General features: G+C 44.5%; 1 protein-coding gene across 2 annotated transcripts; it reads right to left on the reverse strand.

Annotated features, from left to right (window-relative positions):
• Positions 1 to 651: 651 nt before the first annotated feature.
• On the reverse strand, positions 652 to 15,529 carry WHAMM (WASP homolog associated with actin, golgi membranes and microtubules). Of its 2 annotated transcripts, XM_037395001.1 has the most exons (10): positions 14,907 to 15,529; positions 11,469 to 11,642; positions 9,958 to 10,108; positions 9,278 to 9,447; positions 8,418 to 8,583; positions 7,258 to 7,445; positions 5,712 to 5,798; positions 5,532 to 5,627; positions 4,710 to 5,181; positions 652 to 1,942 (listed from the first exon to the last, which is right to left on the reverse strand). In XM_037395001.1, the coding sequence occupies exons 1-10, from the start codon at positions 15,444 to 15,446 to the stop codon at positions 1,656 to 1,658; spliced, it is 2,331 nt and encodes a 776-aa protein (XP_037250898.1). In that variant the 5' UTR covers positions 15,447 to 15,529; the 3' UTR covers positions 652 to 1,655. The 2 variants fall into 2 exon arrangements, with proteins under 2 accessions (XP_037250898.1, XP_037250899.1); XM_037395002.1 differs by lacking the exons at positions 9,278 to 9,447; positions 9,958 to 10,108.
• Positions 15,530 to 16,769: the final 1,240 nt, after the last annotated feature.

Here is a 16,769-nt window from a genome sequence, read left to right on the forward strand (position 1 = left end):
CTTGGGGAAGGGATCACCACTCTCGAAGGACCAGATTTTGTCTTCAGTTCCAGCCTATGGGCAGCATTCAGCATTTGGGGTGCTGAAGGCTGAATGTGCGAGAAACCTGCCCCTGCCCCCCCAGTGCAGCACGGCCCCTGCACCCAGGCCGGGCTCGGGGCAGGGTGGTGTGGGTGCACGTGGCACCGTGCCCACCAGCTCCCCTCCGCAGGCATCACGTTGGAAGTGTTGAGTAAGAACTGACCTGTGCTGCTGCTGTTGTCTCCACTTGGTTTGATGGCAGTGAACCAAAAAAAAAAAAAAAAAAAAAGGACAGTTTTTTCTGACTTCCAGATAGCAGTAGGTGCTGAAACAGTAAAAAATGAACCCCCAGCTGCTGCTTCTGCTTCTCACATAAAGCCCATTGCATATATATCTACTGTGCTGATTAAACAGTTCTGCTACGCTATAGTAAAACAGGGAATTAAAGCACCATATTTGCAATTTTGTTACCAAATTACAATTCATAAATATTTGAGAAAATAAGGGCATTTACATATGCCATTAGAGAGCACAGTTGCTGCATGGCTGTCACCAGATATAAAAAAACCCCATAGTACCACGGTGTAATGCTTACTTCACAGCAGTACCCTAAAACGACAGCACACTGAATACACTTCTGTCAGGATGCATTTTTATTAAGGGTCAGTATAAACTCCAAAAGAAACTTTGAATGATTTTTGTCACTATCTACCCAAAATAGAAAGTGTCTCTAAATCGAATATAGCTGAATTTTTAAATAGTCAGGTTCCAGGCACAATGCAAATATCTGCCATTTATAAGGCTATCGGGTAACTTAAAAGCTAAAAACCATGTATTGATGTTCTCAGTGGAAAAAGCAGCTCTGTACTACAGGGCTAGATCCCAGAAAAAAACATAAAATATTTTGGCTCTTTCTTTCATACCAAGTTCATAGTAAATGTATGAAAAACATTTAGCATCTAAAAATTCTTTATATTTAAGCTTCCAGCTAAAAAGTAAACTTTTTGGTAATTACTACTGCAGTGCTTACTTCAAACTTGATCCTAATTTCCCCAATCAACGTTATGAAACCCATTCATAAGTGCACACTTCGTAAGATAATGATATATGGAGGTACCCACATAGGTATTTAAGAGCAAGCTGTATCAGACAAGCAAAGCATTGAAGAATTTTCTGGACAATGGAGGTAGGAATGAGACATTCCAGATTATGCAAAATTTTCTGGTCTGCCTCTATCACCATGGATTTGGTTCTGCTTTTATCTGACAAAACAGATTTTCAGTTAGTTTTTCACTCCTTAAACTTTGTTGTGATAGCATTACTTACTGTGTAGTAACAACCTATAATGTCCGTTTCAATCCAGCATTTTAGCTGTCTTCAGATGTGGTGAAAACTCTGCATGGTTGAGCCAGAAATACCTTATTAATAAAAGCATAATTTGGAATATGATTTCTTATGCAACAGTAAGAATCTGCAGCTCCTGCAGAAAATCAACAGGATTTTACTTCACAAGACATTTTGGACTATGTGAACACACAATCACACTGTTCCTTCATTTTGAAAGGGACAGTCTTCAACGTGCAAAATGAGACACACAGTCTGTTTGAGTCAGTAAGTCTGTTACTCTGAATTGGTTAGCTGTCCCATTCTCCGTTATTCTGATCATTGTTCTCCTCCTCTTCAGAATCAGCAGACACTTTCTTAATTCTCTGGATGACTGCCTTAATGCTTCTCTCCAGCTCATTAGTGGATCCTTTACTGACATCTTTCTCAGTATCTCGATTCACTTTTCTTAGTTTAACTCCTTGCCTTATGGCAGAGAGGATGTTGTCTTTTACAGAGGCATATGGATTTGGCTGTTCCACTTTGCGAAGATGAACTTCACTGCGTTTTAGAGAAGCCAAAACCTCATCCATGGAACCTGCAACAGATAAATCTACTGTTACCAGAAGAAAGAACACCACAACCACCCTTAGAGGTATAAAACCCTAGGCAAAGTGTCTAGCAAAGATGAAAGGAAGAACCCTGAACAAGAAAAAGGATGGTCTGTTCTGGCACAGACTCTTTCAAGCTTCTGCAACACCAGGCTCTGGAACTGCTTCTAAAAAGCAGTTATAACTTCTGTGTCTTGAACTGAGAATCCAACACCTCTTCAACACTATACGAGGTTGTGCTCTAAGACATTACACGCAGAGGATGCTGCTTCTTCATTACAACTTTATGGGCTTTCAAAAAAAATTCACTGAACCAAAAAATCTCTTGTATTCTGTATTAGAAACAATCTACCATTCCTCCTAGCTTGCTCAGATGCCTGCTGAGACTGTCAATTGCATTTTTGCTCAGCCAAGAGAGAAATGAAAGGATTTGAGTAGAAAGGGCTTGAAACTGCACCACTGAAGTCAGTGGGAGCCAGATCAGGCCCTAAGCAGGTAGGCAGGCAGCTCTTTTCTGTATGGACTTAAAAAATAATTCCCATTTTACAACATGATTTAAATCTCAGGCATATGTTTCTGAACTTCAGATCATAAAGGACACCACACAGAGAGGTTCCACTAGTTCTCTTGATACACACTGTTATTTGCTTTTTACTCCTTCTGCAGGATTCTTTGTTGCTTGTTTCAGGCTGTGAGACAGAGAGGCAGTTTCCCCGGACAGCAGTTGATTCCTACAGCCACAGGTCCAGACCATCTGTACCTCACAGCTGCAAGTATTTTTGCCACATGCAGTGCACATAATGTTACCTGGTTAACATGAAGCACTTAAAATGTAACATTCTGCTCAATCCTGTGGTACCTTCAGAGACAGAGATGCCAGGAAAGGACCAAGCAAAGATCCACCAAGTCATCTTAGAAAGCCTTCAAGCAAGAAAGTCTTAAGTTTATTAATCAAATGGACTGCCTGGTAAAAGACTAGTCAGACTAACAAATTATAAAACAAGTTCTCCTGGAAACTACGTTAATCCATTACAGAGAATATTTTCAACACCAGAATATGAACCTCTCCTGGCTTTTCATGTAAAAAGACATGAGTAGTCTGTCTGTAACTAAAACCAACCTGTTTATGAAGCTGTTTCAAGTTCCTGTGGCAGTATTTTATCAACTAATATTACAGCAACTAACATGCTGGTTTTCTTCATGAAATAGGTGTAAGCAGCCAACTAGATCTCTCCAATAAAAACAAAATATTTTTCTTATCCCAAAATAATGAAAGCGCATCAGTATTAGGCTGTGAATGGTAGTAGATATTAGCTACTAGCAAGGCTGTACCAGCAGCAGTCAGACTACCCTGTGGACAACTCCTGTTGCAAATCACAGATACTTCTTAAGAGTATCTGTGGTAGAGTTATCCCACAGACCTCCCAGACTGAAGTCCGCATGCTGATCCACTGGATGCATAGTAGTTTCTCATGGTAACTTGACTGTGTCTCAGCCCTTCAGCTGCTTGTACTTCCCCACACCTTGGAAAAACTGAAAATGCTGAACTTCCCTTGGTATTCCTGCTTGTGGTTTGCCTCTTAACCGAGAGGATACAAAGGCTGCTTAGATTTATTGTGAATAGTAATGTACCACATTTAAAGACGTACTTCATTCCAGCCTAAGCTCCACTATGAAAAATGACAATAAAAAACTGCTGCCGTCCAACTTTGGTCAGTCTCCCTGACGTAGTTAAAAAACCTGCTTGCTTTAGAGATAAAAATAGCAGGATGTGACCAACGCAGCCTTGGGAGGCTGCTGAGCTCTATTCTCATCCAAACTACTGTTTCAGTTGCTGAATTCAGCCTTGAATTATACCTGCATGATATTGCTAACAAAGCAGCGGTTTGTTAAGAGAGCAGAATTTTTGCCCTAGGAATGTTAGTAGGCCAAAGCTATCCATCTGCCTTTCAAATCCTGGTTGAATTCGGCACAAATTCTCTTAAGAAACCTTTATTTAGAAACCAAGCAAACTGTAAGTGGACACAGGCTGTGCGTACCTTACAAATGCAAGCAGCCCAACTGCCGGCTCTGTAGTACATCAATCATAAACACTGCAGCGTAGCCTTAATACAACTACAAATTTACCCACGGTGGTCTTCTGACTGGACAGGTGATTATTCCTCCATCTAAATACCACATTTGGTTCAAAAGTCACAAAATTGTGCCAAGAACAAACCTGGCAGTAAAAGTTGCTTCTCACCTAACAACATGAATAAACACCCTCTCCTTGGAATTTCTTCTGACATTTTCCTACCTATTACAACAGTGGGATCTTCACTGCCATGAGAAATGCAGGTCCTGAATTAAGACCTCCACAGAACTAGTAGCGCTGTGACTAAGGACGGTTTAAATTAACTTGTAAGGCTGTATTTACTAAACGTACAATTCCAGCAGAGATTCAAGTTCAGATGTCTTAAAAGATTGACCTGTCCCATCTGATAGCACTTCCCAAAAACCACCGAGTCATACAACCCAAGAATCAGGACCACGTGAAGTATATCAGACAGGATACACAAATCATTGTTACTCATTTAACATCCCAAGCTATGGCCGGGGTTATTTTATGAGGTTTCTTAGAATAAGCTTTCCAAAAGCTTCATTCTCTTGAGCAAGACTGCACACTGCACTATTCCTGTCCAGAACCAGGAGAAGGGAGAACAGAAAAATACAGGAAATTAAGAAAAAAACACCAGTCGATGTAAGCCTTCTTACCTATGTAATTATTTATAGACCTGGATGAGTCATCCTGTTTGTGCAGTGCAGGACTTTCTGTGGGGCTATCACAGCTAAGGGGAAGTGGCTTATCCTCTGCTGCTGATGGTGTCTTTAACTGGAGAGGTAAGGGAGGAGGTGGGGGAGGAGGGGGTAAAGGAGGAGGGGGTGGAGGAGGCGGTGGTGGTGGCAAGGATGGAGAGACCATCGATTCCACGCTGTGCTTTTGTTGCTGTGTGTCACCATCAGTAACAAAAATCTCAACAGGGATATCTGCTGGGGTATTCTGATGTGAAGCTTTTGATTCTTTGGCTTCTACTAGCAGTATGCTCTTTGGCTGCTCTGGAGCTGCCCTTGCTCTTGACAAAGGTGGAGGGGGCAGGACTGCTGCCTGCTGAGTGATGCTTCGTGGCAACTTGGGGCTGAGAGGCTGGGGATGAGACGTTTTCAGAACAACGTGAGCTGGATGCTTCTGAAAAACAAATCAGAAGGCAGGAGGTCACACCTCCATTGGACTGGCCAAAATATCAACCCCAAAGAGACAAAAAGCCACAGAGTCCCACCCACCCATTCAAGCAGAAAATTCAACCCTGAACAGATTTAAATGAATACCAAGGTATTTCTTTCAAAGCCATTTCCTCACTTGTACCTGGAAACTATATCCTTCAGAGATTCAATCCTCTTGACTCATTACACACAATCCCATTTTAGACTACCCAAATGGTTGTCTCCAATTTGGACCATGCTCACACATGAGCTATGGCTACTTTCTGACACCATGCTTTCACACCATTTAGTACTACTGTAGTTCACAGTACTTGCCTCCCTGAATGTTTTCAGCCTTTCCAATGTTTTCTGACGTTCCTGGCTTATCCAAGCTTTTTTCTTTTTCTCCTCTTCTTTTTGCTTGTCTCTCTTCTGTATTAAAACACAAGTAACTGAGCCTTAGTGTGTGAAAACAAGCAGCTGCCAGATTCTCCAAGGCTGTTATTCAGTACTCACTATCTGTACGCTGTGATGCTGCTGGAAGCGTTTTTTGCTCTCTTCTGCCTGTTGCAGTCTCTGCCGATGACTTGCTTCACATTGATCCTAGTAGAACAGCAAAATTCATGCAACCCTTGGTAAGTTCACATTTATTGTGCATCATCTGTGCCATTAACTCCTGTGTACAAGCCACTAAACCACGACCGAGGCCGAGTGCTTGTCTGTCTCAACTAGTGGTAGATGTGAGACCCTGAAGGTGAAGTCCATAGGACTCCTTCATGACGAAACCAAGGGGATCTTTTGTTCTCCTAATAAGTGGTAGGGTTTTTCGTGCTGCAGAGGAAATATACCCAGATCTGAACCAATCACTCTATCTTACACTTAGGTCAAAAAAACAAAGAAGAAAGAAAGAAAGAAAAAAAAAAACAAATCAAAAAACCCAGGCAGAAACAAGCTCTGAAGAACTTTCACCCAGGTACTGGTTGAAGGGAAGGGGTGCAAAGACACGAGGAAGAAGGCAACAGGGAAGCCAGCAGGGCATTACAAAAACACAAGGCTAATTTCCCCTCCTTCTCTCATCTGCCATGGCTCCCAGGTACAAAAGTCAGGGAAGCAAAAGCATGAGAAGCACAATGAATGCTAACAGGGTTACCTTCTATTAGTAGCAAACGCGACAGAGAAGCTGCAGGCTTCAATATTTTCACTGGGAGTCGCTATTTGTCACTGTACAGAAGGGAATTATCCACATGGCTGGGTAAGCATTTGCAAATCACCTGGCATTTGGCTTTAGTGTTACATAACCCAGAAACAGCAATTAAGTGAATGAAATCAGAAGCAAAGAAGTGTCTGACGAGGAAGCAGTTGCAAGCAAGAGACAACAACAGCTCACAAAACATTTCCAATGTCGCTCCCATTTTGTCCGGGATAGCAAGGGGTAAAAGGCCAGACAGACTGCAGCTTAAACTCTGCTCTCTGCCCCAGCAGGACTGTACAGGTGTAAGGTAAGCTCAGCTCACTGGGAAGATTCATGAGAGACAACTGATCTCACCTGTGTCTTCCTAGTGTTCTGCTCTAAATGGGAAACAGGAAAAAGCTGCCCTTTGCACAGAACTGAAAGGCTGGAGAAAGAATTGCAGGAGTTACATTTCCCCCTCCCTCCCATTCAAAGGTAAAGTATCACTGTGTGGGTTGTTCTGTTCCTGCAGCTTCCTTCACTGCAGGCCAGGTTTCCTCCTGAACTACAGCTGCTGTGTTAAACGCTACCAGGGCAAAGCTCCAGCTGGCCACAGCAGTGCTCTGGTAAGGTTTAGCTGATAGAGGAATACCTCCTGGGTCACCCATGTAAGTTTGTGCTCTTAATAAGCTAGAGAGGCACTTGCACCACACAGTGGAGCGTAAAGCTGGCTTAAAATCACATTGCCCCTCTTTCTCTTTGGAGACCTTGGTACCAAGTCACGTATCTTCTTGTATGTTCCACCCAAAGCTTCCCTAGCTGTTTCCTGTCCACCCCTTGTGAGTCAAGACATCAGCTAAAGAAAATGCATATCTCCAGGACTGCATTTACTTTTTTGTTCCTGAGGTAGGCTCTCCTCGCACAGACAGTCCCACGCTTTGTCTCCAACTGCTTAGTCTTCTGCCTCAGCATCGTCATTTCTGACGAGTTAGCGTAATGTTGTCCCATTGTCTGTTCAATGACCTTGAGCTCCTCAGGATTTTCACATGTATCATAGTAAACAACTTCATCCTGTTTCTCTAAAAAGGCATTTGGCATTTTTTTAAAAAACCAAAAATTGCCACAGTTACTTAAACATTTAAAGAACTAATGACATTTTAAAAGCCATTGAAGGCAGTGAGTTAGTTATTAGAAAGTGTAAAGCTCCAGAGCTGAGCTTGGTCCTTCAAAGTCTTATGCAAACATGTCATGTTACTCACAGGGGTGCTTTGCAGGATCAAATTTAGGCTGTTAGCATTTGTTATTTAGCTTCCTCTTTCAAATGTGTCTCTGTGCTTTAACTCCTACCTTCACCACCTAGTTTTCCTGGAAAATTGAAGACTGTTCTGATCGACACTGGGTGACATTTTACTATTTACCAGATTTTAATTATGCAACAAACATGAGTAATGTTTACTTCATGGTGTACACAGTAATAGAGAATTCATAAGCACAAATAAATGTAAACAAGACTGGTGCCTGATTTGGTCATAAATTTGTTAAGAAGAGACACTTAAACTGGAATACAGCAGTACTCAAGTACCATCTAGCTATAATCACCTCTTTTTGTCATTACAGGATGTATTTTTTAATTTCTACATGTTAAATTACAACAGATTTGTGATGAATTTCAGAACCCATTTCAGCAGGTCATGATACCCAGTTTCTATGCATAGATCTTGTAACTATGAGAGCAGGTAAGTATCGCCAAAGTAAGTTATTCCATATGCTAAACCAGTGCATGCACATATCACAGCTACAGTCAAGATGACTGACCAGTGTGGCTTTCTTTTAAAACTTGTGTTATCAAATTAGTGTCTAATTAGTCAGAAGACAAAATATCAGATGGTGCCATGGCCCATGGCATCAATGTTTTCCAATGACACTTTCTACTTTTGAGACCTGAGCAGTGATAATCACCCCCCCCCCATTTTTTTTTTAAAAGTGAAAACAGAGCAGGCTATATCACTCCTCTGTTTTGAAGATGCCTTTCAATATTTGTTTATTCTTACCTTTAATCTGTCTCCTTAAAGTGGCCAACTGTACAATAAGCAGCATCTCTTCATGTTTCAATACTTCAAGCTGTGCATTATATAATTCCAGCTGTGTTTCATAATACTGTATTTCCAGCTCCTCCACTACAGTTAAGTTCTCTTCTTGTTCACTGAGGTTCTCCATCTGTGTAGCCCCAAACAAAAAAATAGAAAGCATTAATAACAAGATATGCACACATGGAACATGCACGGATGCACAAATACCTGTACAGAGCCTGGTCTAACCAGCAGCTGCTTAGGTGCTTTGGTATGGAAACAACAGAACATCAGAAATGCTTTGGAGCAGAAACTCAGAAAAGCAGAGCACCTTATTAACTTAAAGTGGAATTTTACCTTAAGTCTATGAAGAAAAACTTCATCATAATTTGCACAAATAATACCACTCCTGAAAACAATTATATATAGTGCAGTACACTACTGGAAAATAAATATCAGGTACTCCTAGCAGCAGTCAGATGGCATCAAATCAAGAATATCAAAAGATTAAAGAAGTATCTTTATTGTGCAGTGTCCTCTGAAAATAGTATCTGGTCTTTATCTCCCTAAAACTAACAATTTCAAAGGTTAATATCATAAATGTGAACATGACACCTGAACTTAAAAGCATGTATCTCAACCTTTGCTAGGTGTCCTCACATGAGCAAAAGCAACTTTAAGAACCGGAGACAACCTATCTTTCCACAACTTAAAATCTTGCTGAAAACCGAAGCTGTTTCATAGCCAAAGACTTTGAAAGTCTACTCCCATGACCACTTCTACAGGTTTCGATCAGCCCTTCACAAAACAGTGACAGAAAAGGAGGCTTTGCAAGGTCTTACGGTTTTCTGAATGCCAGCTCTCTTCTGTTTCAGGCACAATTCTCTTGCCCTCAGATGCTGAAGGGTTTCTTTAGCTAACATACATTTCAGGTTTTCTAGTCGTGGCAAAGCTGATGCCCAGGTGGCTTTACCAAATCTTTCCTGGTCTTGTTCCATCTGTTTGTGCATTGCTGCAGATTAAAACGTTGCAATAAGAGATGAGAAATGCAACGTGTTTCTACTATAGCCACAGTACTAAAAATACTGATGTTGTTAAACTATTTCTGACGCTTCTTTAGAAATTACAAGACTAAAAGGTTGAATTTATAATTTATACACGTAAGTAAAACACTTCACTGCACCATGGAAACATGTCTTAACAGTTACACAGCAATCTACTCAGTTAACATGCTGAAATCCTTGAGGCTTGCATATCAAGCGTTAAAAGCATGCACGGTTTTTGTTCAGAGGTTCGCAGCCATAAGTTTCAGGCCCTGATAATGTTTTTGTGTAAGCCAAATGCAAGTTGTAAACCAAACTGGTTAAAAGATACACATCTTAAGTGAATAAAATGGTTCTTCCTTAATCTGGACGTTCATCCTAACTACAGAGTCTGCAGAGAGACCAGCAAAGGTGGTAAGAGCTCTCAGTCTGCCAAGTCAAGTATTTACACAACCTTTTGCGTAAATCATTCCGATTACCTGCCAGAGCCTTTGCAGTTTCCTTAAAGTAGTTCATAGTGATATCCTGAATGGAGCACACGGCATTCTCAGCTCGCTTAGTCCATTCTTCAGCATCTTTCTGCAAAGCTGCTACTCTTTTAGGACCCAAATTATCATACTGCAAAGATTTCTGTGAGGAGACAGAATTCTCAGTTACCACCTGGCTACCACAGTGGTGCAGCCTGCATTATGCTATACTGAGAGACATTTCAGAGCACGGTGCAAACGTGACCTTCCCCTCACCTGTCACAAAGTGAATCACTTACTCATGCCTATGTATTGCCTTGTTCCTCATTCTCCAGGCTAACTCAGAACCTTTGTTTCCCAATCATGACTCCACACTTAACTTTGGATTAATTTATTTCTTAAAATATTTTTAGACTATAATTTTTAAAATCATGTCCAGCTCAAGTGGCTTTAGCTGTTACTAAAAGTAACTCAAACCCACTCTTCTATGTGCAATGTTCTCTTCTATTTTTCCCCACGTGTTGACAGCACATTGCACTGTCAGGCTCTCCAGTTTGGCAGTTCCTACACACAGGAACAAGGATTCAGAAAAGAAACATAAGAGAGTATGTTCAAGTCCACAAAACATACATGGGTACAAGACTAGTACTGAATTATTTTTTTAAAGCGTTAGACTTCAAATAAGCCTAAATATCCCTTAAGGGTGTTTGTTGTTTTTTTTTAATACAGAAACATGTTTCATCCATTCTGATTTTCACTTTGTCAGTACAGTGTACTATATATTTTACCTTCACAGATTTAGACCTTCAGTATCCAAAAACCTTAGTCTAAACTTAAAACTGTTCTGATTTTTTCAAGAACATTAACAGCTCACTTTCATTTTAACAGGGTATTTAAGGAGAAATCCAAATAGATGACGACTGCCTTTTCCAGGGGCATTGTAACCTTTAATACATGCTTCCAGTTTAAGATGCACATAACATTAAATGAACTCACTGACAACTGACATGTTTTAATGTGTACTTCTAGCGGGTTGTAGCATCAATAGAAAACTGCTTTGCGTGGTAAGGTCTCCTCTGCCTTCTGTTCTACCATCACAACAGAGCTGATCTGGTACACCAGCGTTGCTGGGGCATGGCATTCTCAATGCCACAACTAATCCCACTGAAAGTGGCATCGTGAAGGCTACTTAGATTTCTGTAAATTCAGCCTACCAGAGTAAATCCCAGAGAGGTGGAGCCTGGGAATGCGCTCCTTTTAATTCCTCAAAACAGAAGGAAGTGGGACATTGGTGGGAAGACACCTGCAGCGCTATTCAAGCCAATACCATGGACTCCAAGATCCTCCAAGCGGTTCTGCCCTAATTTTCAATCTGTCAGTCACATTTCACGGCTTGGCAGGGGGAAAACAATGTACTTCAGGCAGAAGTAGGGAATGTTAAGTGACTCGAGTCTTAACTGCACCAAGAGCAGCTGATGCCTTACTATGTAACTTGGTCTTTCACTTGGTAAAGGCAGACCTACCAGGATTTCCAGTTTGTACAGTGTTGCCAGCTCTCGCATATCTCTGAAGGGTTGCAGCAAATACTGGTAGAATTGTGTTGCCATGGTGACCAAATCCTGATAAACTTCGTCTTCTTCTTCATAAACCTTCATCAAAGCCACCATTGTGTCAGCATTTTTATGCTGCTGAAGAACCTAGTGGGATAAAAGGTAAATCAGACTTAGGTGCTTTGCACTCATGTGTGCCAACTGCCGATGAGCTTTGGTGGAAAGGACCCGACATCTGTCATTCAGTGACCAGGCAAGACTTCCCACGACACAGTAGGTGTACACCAGGCGCTCAGCAGCCCTCTAACTGCAAATACCTTCGACACCACATTGTTAAAAGCACTAATTGCTGAGTATTGCATTGGGAGACTGCAAGGAGTACAATGCCTAAGGCTTCCATCACAGAAATTCTAATAGCTCCGTGCTGATGACTTGGTGGCTGCTTTTTATAAACACAAATGGGAAACTGGGGAACTCTGTGTACTAGAAGGACAAGTAAAGTACTCTTAAACTAGCTCTTACATTGCTTCCACGATTACTAAATGCCTACTAATATGAAATTAGTTTCTGGATCCAGAATTTCTGACTTCAGGCATAGAAAAATCAGACTGCCATGTAAAAATAATAATTCAGAAACATATTTCTACTCCTGATATACCCTGCAGTTAAACTCCTTTAACGTTAGTATAATTTATAATAGTTTATTCTAATCTCAATTCTAGTAATATTACACACTTTGTAACTTGTAATTCTTCCATGAAACAACCGCCTTCCTATATATTATTCCTTAATTTAAGGTCTTTATTGGCTTCTATGACAAAATACAAAGTTGGAAACTTCCCCTCAGCTGCATTTGTTTACTGGCACCAATCAAAGCTTCCAAGATTTTTCTTTGACAGCAGCTAGCAGAGACCATGGTGCACACTATGTGCCAGGACAGAGTGAGCCAGCTGAGAGAACACAGCTAAATTCCACTGAGAAACACAGACCGTCCTGGCAGGACAGGGTTTGCTCTACAGCTCTGTAAGGAGGGAAGGGAATAGGGGGTGTTTGGTGCTAGAATGAGAAAAAACATTAGAAACAAGCTTGATTGCATTGCAGCTGAAAAGCACTGAAATCAAACCATCACCTTTGCTCTTGCCAGCTGAGTCTGGGTAAAACAGCAGGAACAAAGCTTCCAGCCATGGAGGCATTTCGCCAGGGAAAATCTGCAGAAGTTGCATCACAGGCATTTCCCACCCATCCTGCCTCCAGACCTGGCACAGGCAGGACAGGGGAACAAGACAATCTGAACTGCAGCATTTCTGATAATCCCAGAAGTCCTGCAGCCTCTAGAGTTCCCCAGGAGCTCGTGGTAGCTCAGACACAGTCCTAGGGCCCACCTGCAGCAGTTTGCCTGATTTTTTTCCCCCTTGCTAACAAAGCCAAATAGAAACAATGGTTCACTTTCTGGTTCCCACACTCAAACTAGTGAGGGTCATGCTGCTCCTGAAGGACATTTATAGTGAGTAAAGGGGAAGCATTAATGAAAATCTGAAATCAACTCATGAGACAATTAACCACAAGGGTTTGGCATTTTGGGTTTGTTTGGGGCTGGTTTTTTTGGTTTTGGTTGTTTTTGGGTTTTTTTTGGGAGGGGAGGGGAGAGAGGGGAAGTGTGGCAACATTTTGTCTGTTTTAAATTAAAATCCTTTCTTTTACACAGTCTGATAGTCTTCATAGAATTCTGGTTCATCATTAGCCCAACTGACTTCTATTGTAACAGTATGGCCCTTAGGTTTTTTTCCCTTGAACACACACACACACAGAAGTATTTATGCAATACCAACCTCCTCCATCTTTTACCAGTATCTTCTGCATTCTTCCAAATTAATCTCCTGGCCCAGAGGATGAAATATTTGAGAACAACATGGATGTAAAAAGGGAGGAAGAATGCCCTGATACTGAAGGCTAGTTTAGTGCCAGAAGAGGTAGGTTATATTTCTTGAATCTTGCATAACTTGGTATAGACTGCAATATAATGAATTTATGTCCCTGTTGGGCTTGCAAATACACCACCACTCTACAGCATGGTTAGCCACATCTGGTACCAGTTATACCTGGCCACCAAAGCTTGAACTGCCACACAGCTGTACATGTTTGTGCTGCTTGCAGAAGAACATGGTGGCTAGAATGTATTTCTACCTGGGCCATGAACTGTTATAGCCAGTGACAGAAGCTGTAGCTTTTGAATACAACGCTGTATATGAAGTTCATGTAAACTCAAGTTGACTTTTTAAAAAGTGTCTTTCTGACACAGTAACGTTACAGGTGTTAAACACTGAACTAGGAAACAAAAGGCTAAGGCCAACTGTCTTAACATGCTCCAAAGCATGATCATTTTTATAAAATATCTTTCAGCTTACTGAGCCAGGAAACAGGCTGCAAATGGATACTGCAGGAAAATTACAGCAGCAACACACTGGTGAGCTCCAAGTATCTGAAATTCTTGTTTTAGCATACTGATATCCTAATTGCAACCATGTTACTCTATACCATCCTTTGAATTCATGCTTGCTACAAGAGGAAAAAAAAAATCCAGGAACACGTCTACAGCAAGAAGAAACTTCTGGTACTAAAGGGAGAAAGAGCTAACATCATTAGTTCATACAATTAGGCCAGAATTTGACACTTAAAACCCCACAATTTCACTGACTGCAAAACACTTACTTGGCACAGGTCCATGGCTAAGTTTGGTTTTAATAAAAAAACCTGACTGAGAATCTCCCAGTTACAGGTATTACTGCAAACAAGCAGTCTGAGAACGTCACAGGTTAGAAAATCAGCGCATGACTCCCTTTCGGTTACCATTCCACCCACTGCACAACACTACGGGATATTTTTAGCCGTGTTTTTGTAGGAGCACTTAGAACTTAAGCAAGTGCCCCAATGCCTTACGCTGACCGCCCACCTGGAACCAGCGTGTTCCCCACTTAACACACAAAACCCGATGACACTCAAGAGTTGACTTGGCAGTTCCCAATCAGAAGTGTTTTGTGTAAGCACAAATCCGAACACTGCACAGCACCACGAGCAAGGTGACATTAGTGACTCGGCCACCCTTGCTCGCATTACCCAGGTGTGAGTCCAGCCCGAGGGCTGAGGCTCTCGCAGAGGCCGCCAGCCCCGGCACGCAGCCCTCGGGCGGGCAGGAGGCGCCGAGGCCCAGGCGGGCACACGGGCGAGCCGTGCGGCGGCACGGCCAGCTGACGGTGCCCCCACCCCGCGGGGAGCTCGGCCCGCCAGCGGGGAGAGCGGGGGTGCAGCACCGGCGCCCCTCGGGCCGCTGCCCCCCTCAGACCAGAGGCGCCCCCGGCCCCTCAGCAGGGCCAGCCCAGCCGCGGCCCCTCAGCCCCCCGCCCGGGCCCGTACCCGCCGCAGGGCCTCCTTGGCCCGGGCCAGGTGGCCGCGCAGGGCCCTCCCGCGGAGCTCCTGCAGGCTCTCGAAGTACTCGTCGTCGTGGCGGCGGTCGGCGGCGAAGAGGGCGTCCAGCACGACGCGGCCGCCGCAGAGCTCCAGGGCCCAGCCCAGGTAGAGCTCCAGCTGCCGGCACAGCTCCTGCACCTCGGCCTCGCTCGGCGCCGCGCCGCCGGGGAACAGCAGGGCCCACAGCCCGCCGCCGGCAGCGGCGCCGGGCAGGGCGGGCGGCAGCGCGGGGAAGGCGGGCTCCAGCCGCGGGCAGACGGCCGCCAGCTGCCGGTGGACACCGCGCAGGGCCGGCGCCGAGAAGAGGCCGGCCCAGCTCTGTGGGGCCTGCGCCGCCGCCTCCGCCCGGCCGTGGCAGGTCACGGCGAACGCGGCCTCCACGCCGTTCCAGCCCACGAGGAAGCGCAGCCGCGGCGGCCGGGGCTCGGCGAAGGCGGTGTCGCGCACGGCCACCCACCCCTCCAGGCTGTCGGGCTGCGGCTCCATGGCGGCGGCCGCGCAGCCCCTAGACCCGCGGAGCAAAACAGAAACCGCCGAGCCTTAAAGGCGCCGCGCGCACCCACCGAGGGGGCGGGCCCGGCGCGGCGCGTCACGGGCAGCGCGCCGACCCATTGGCGGGCGTCGCCCGGAGGCGGGGCTAGGGCGGGGCGGGCAGAGCCAAGGCGGGGCCGGCGAGCGGCGGTCGCCGTGCTGCGACGACAGTAAACGAAGGGCGAGGGCGGGAGGGCAGGCCTGTGCGACGGGCGCGTACAGTCCCCGGCCGCGCCGCAGGTGGTGATTTTTGTAAGACAAGCAGTTACCAACGTGCAGAGCGGCGGGCGGGGCGCGCAAGGCACAGCCCTGCGGGAGGGAGCAGGGGCATTACCTCAGGGACGGGGCCGCCGCCATTTTCCTGCGCCCGTGGGTTGGGGCCGCTGGCAGCCCTGGCCGCTGGCTGAGGGAAAGCTGCCGTGTGCGAGCCGTCTGCCTCCCAGCCATGGGTCAGGGCACGTTTCACAAGTTGTTCCCTTCCCCGAAGCCAGCCAAACCCCGTGTTCCTTCGCCACGTTTGGGTCCTGGGGGTGGCGGGTGGCCCCAGGGCCTGCCCTGCCCACATCCAGAGGCCGTGGCTGCAGGCCGCAGTGCAGTCAAAATGGTGCTTGCCCTCAAACCAAACTCCATTCTAAGGGCATTATGCTTACTATACCACTTAAATGCCACCTCACGGGCCTCTCGAGGGGGAGCGGAGGGCAAAGGGGGTTTTATACAGTACATACCTCTCGGGCCTTGGGCACAAGGCTGCATTCAGTTTATGGTGAGCAGAATGTTACAATTCTAGTCTACAAGCAAAGCTGACTACTAATTTTTTCATCAATTAAGGCCTGCAAGATAGTGTAGCTTAACAGTATAAGGGCAAAAATAAGTTCTTGTTTGAAAAATCAGTAAAATCTGGCTGACAGCATAAATGTTAACATTTCAGCAAAAGCTACATAATTTATGTGAAAACATTTCTGCTCTGATCTCACATGTTAGAGGCACTGTCAGCAATAATGAGATCATGACTACATGGGTAATTAACTTGTAATGCCTTACCAAAACAGCAAGCAAGTGTGCAGCTAGAAATGTGAGGAAATGACAGCAAGTTAATTGGAAAAGGAGGAAAACGCAGAGCTGTGTCAAGATCTAATAGACATTTCCCCTTGCGCAGTCCCCTCAGCTCAAGATGTATATAATGCAATGTCCTCAAACGTGCTTAAAATTCTCTACCAGCAAGGCTGGCTCAGTAGCATGTTCACAAGCAGAAGATTATCTGTACTGGACAGCCCTGGG

The sequence above is a fragment of the Falco rusticolus genome, chromosome 7 (assembly GCF_015220075.1).
Source record: "Falco rusticolus isolate bFalRus1 chromosome 7, bFalRus1.pri, whole genome shotgun sequence".
NCBI lineage: Eukaryota > Metazoa > Chordata > Aves > Falconiformes > Falconidae > Falco > Falco rusticolus.

Excerpts from the sequence above, each read along its gene's own strand:
- WHAMM (XM_037395001.1), bottom strand. The coding sequence starts at position 15,446 with ATGGAGCCGCAGCCCGACAGCCTGGAGGGGTGGGTGGCCGTGCGCGAC. Across the intron at positions 8,584-9,277 it reads GAGCTGGCATTCAGAAAACC|ATGGAGAACCTCAGTGAACA; the intron begins GTAAGACCTTGC and ends GGGGCTACACAG. Across the intron at positions 7,446-8,417 it reads TTTAAGGAGACAGATTAAAG|AGAAACAGGATGAAGTTGTT; the intron begins GTAAGAATAAAC and ends ATGCCTTTTTAG.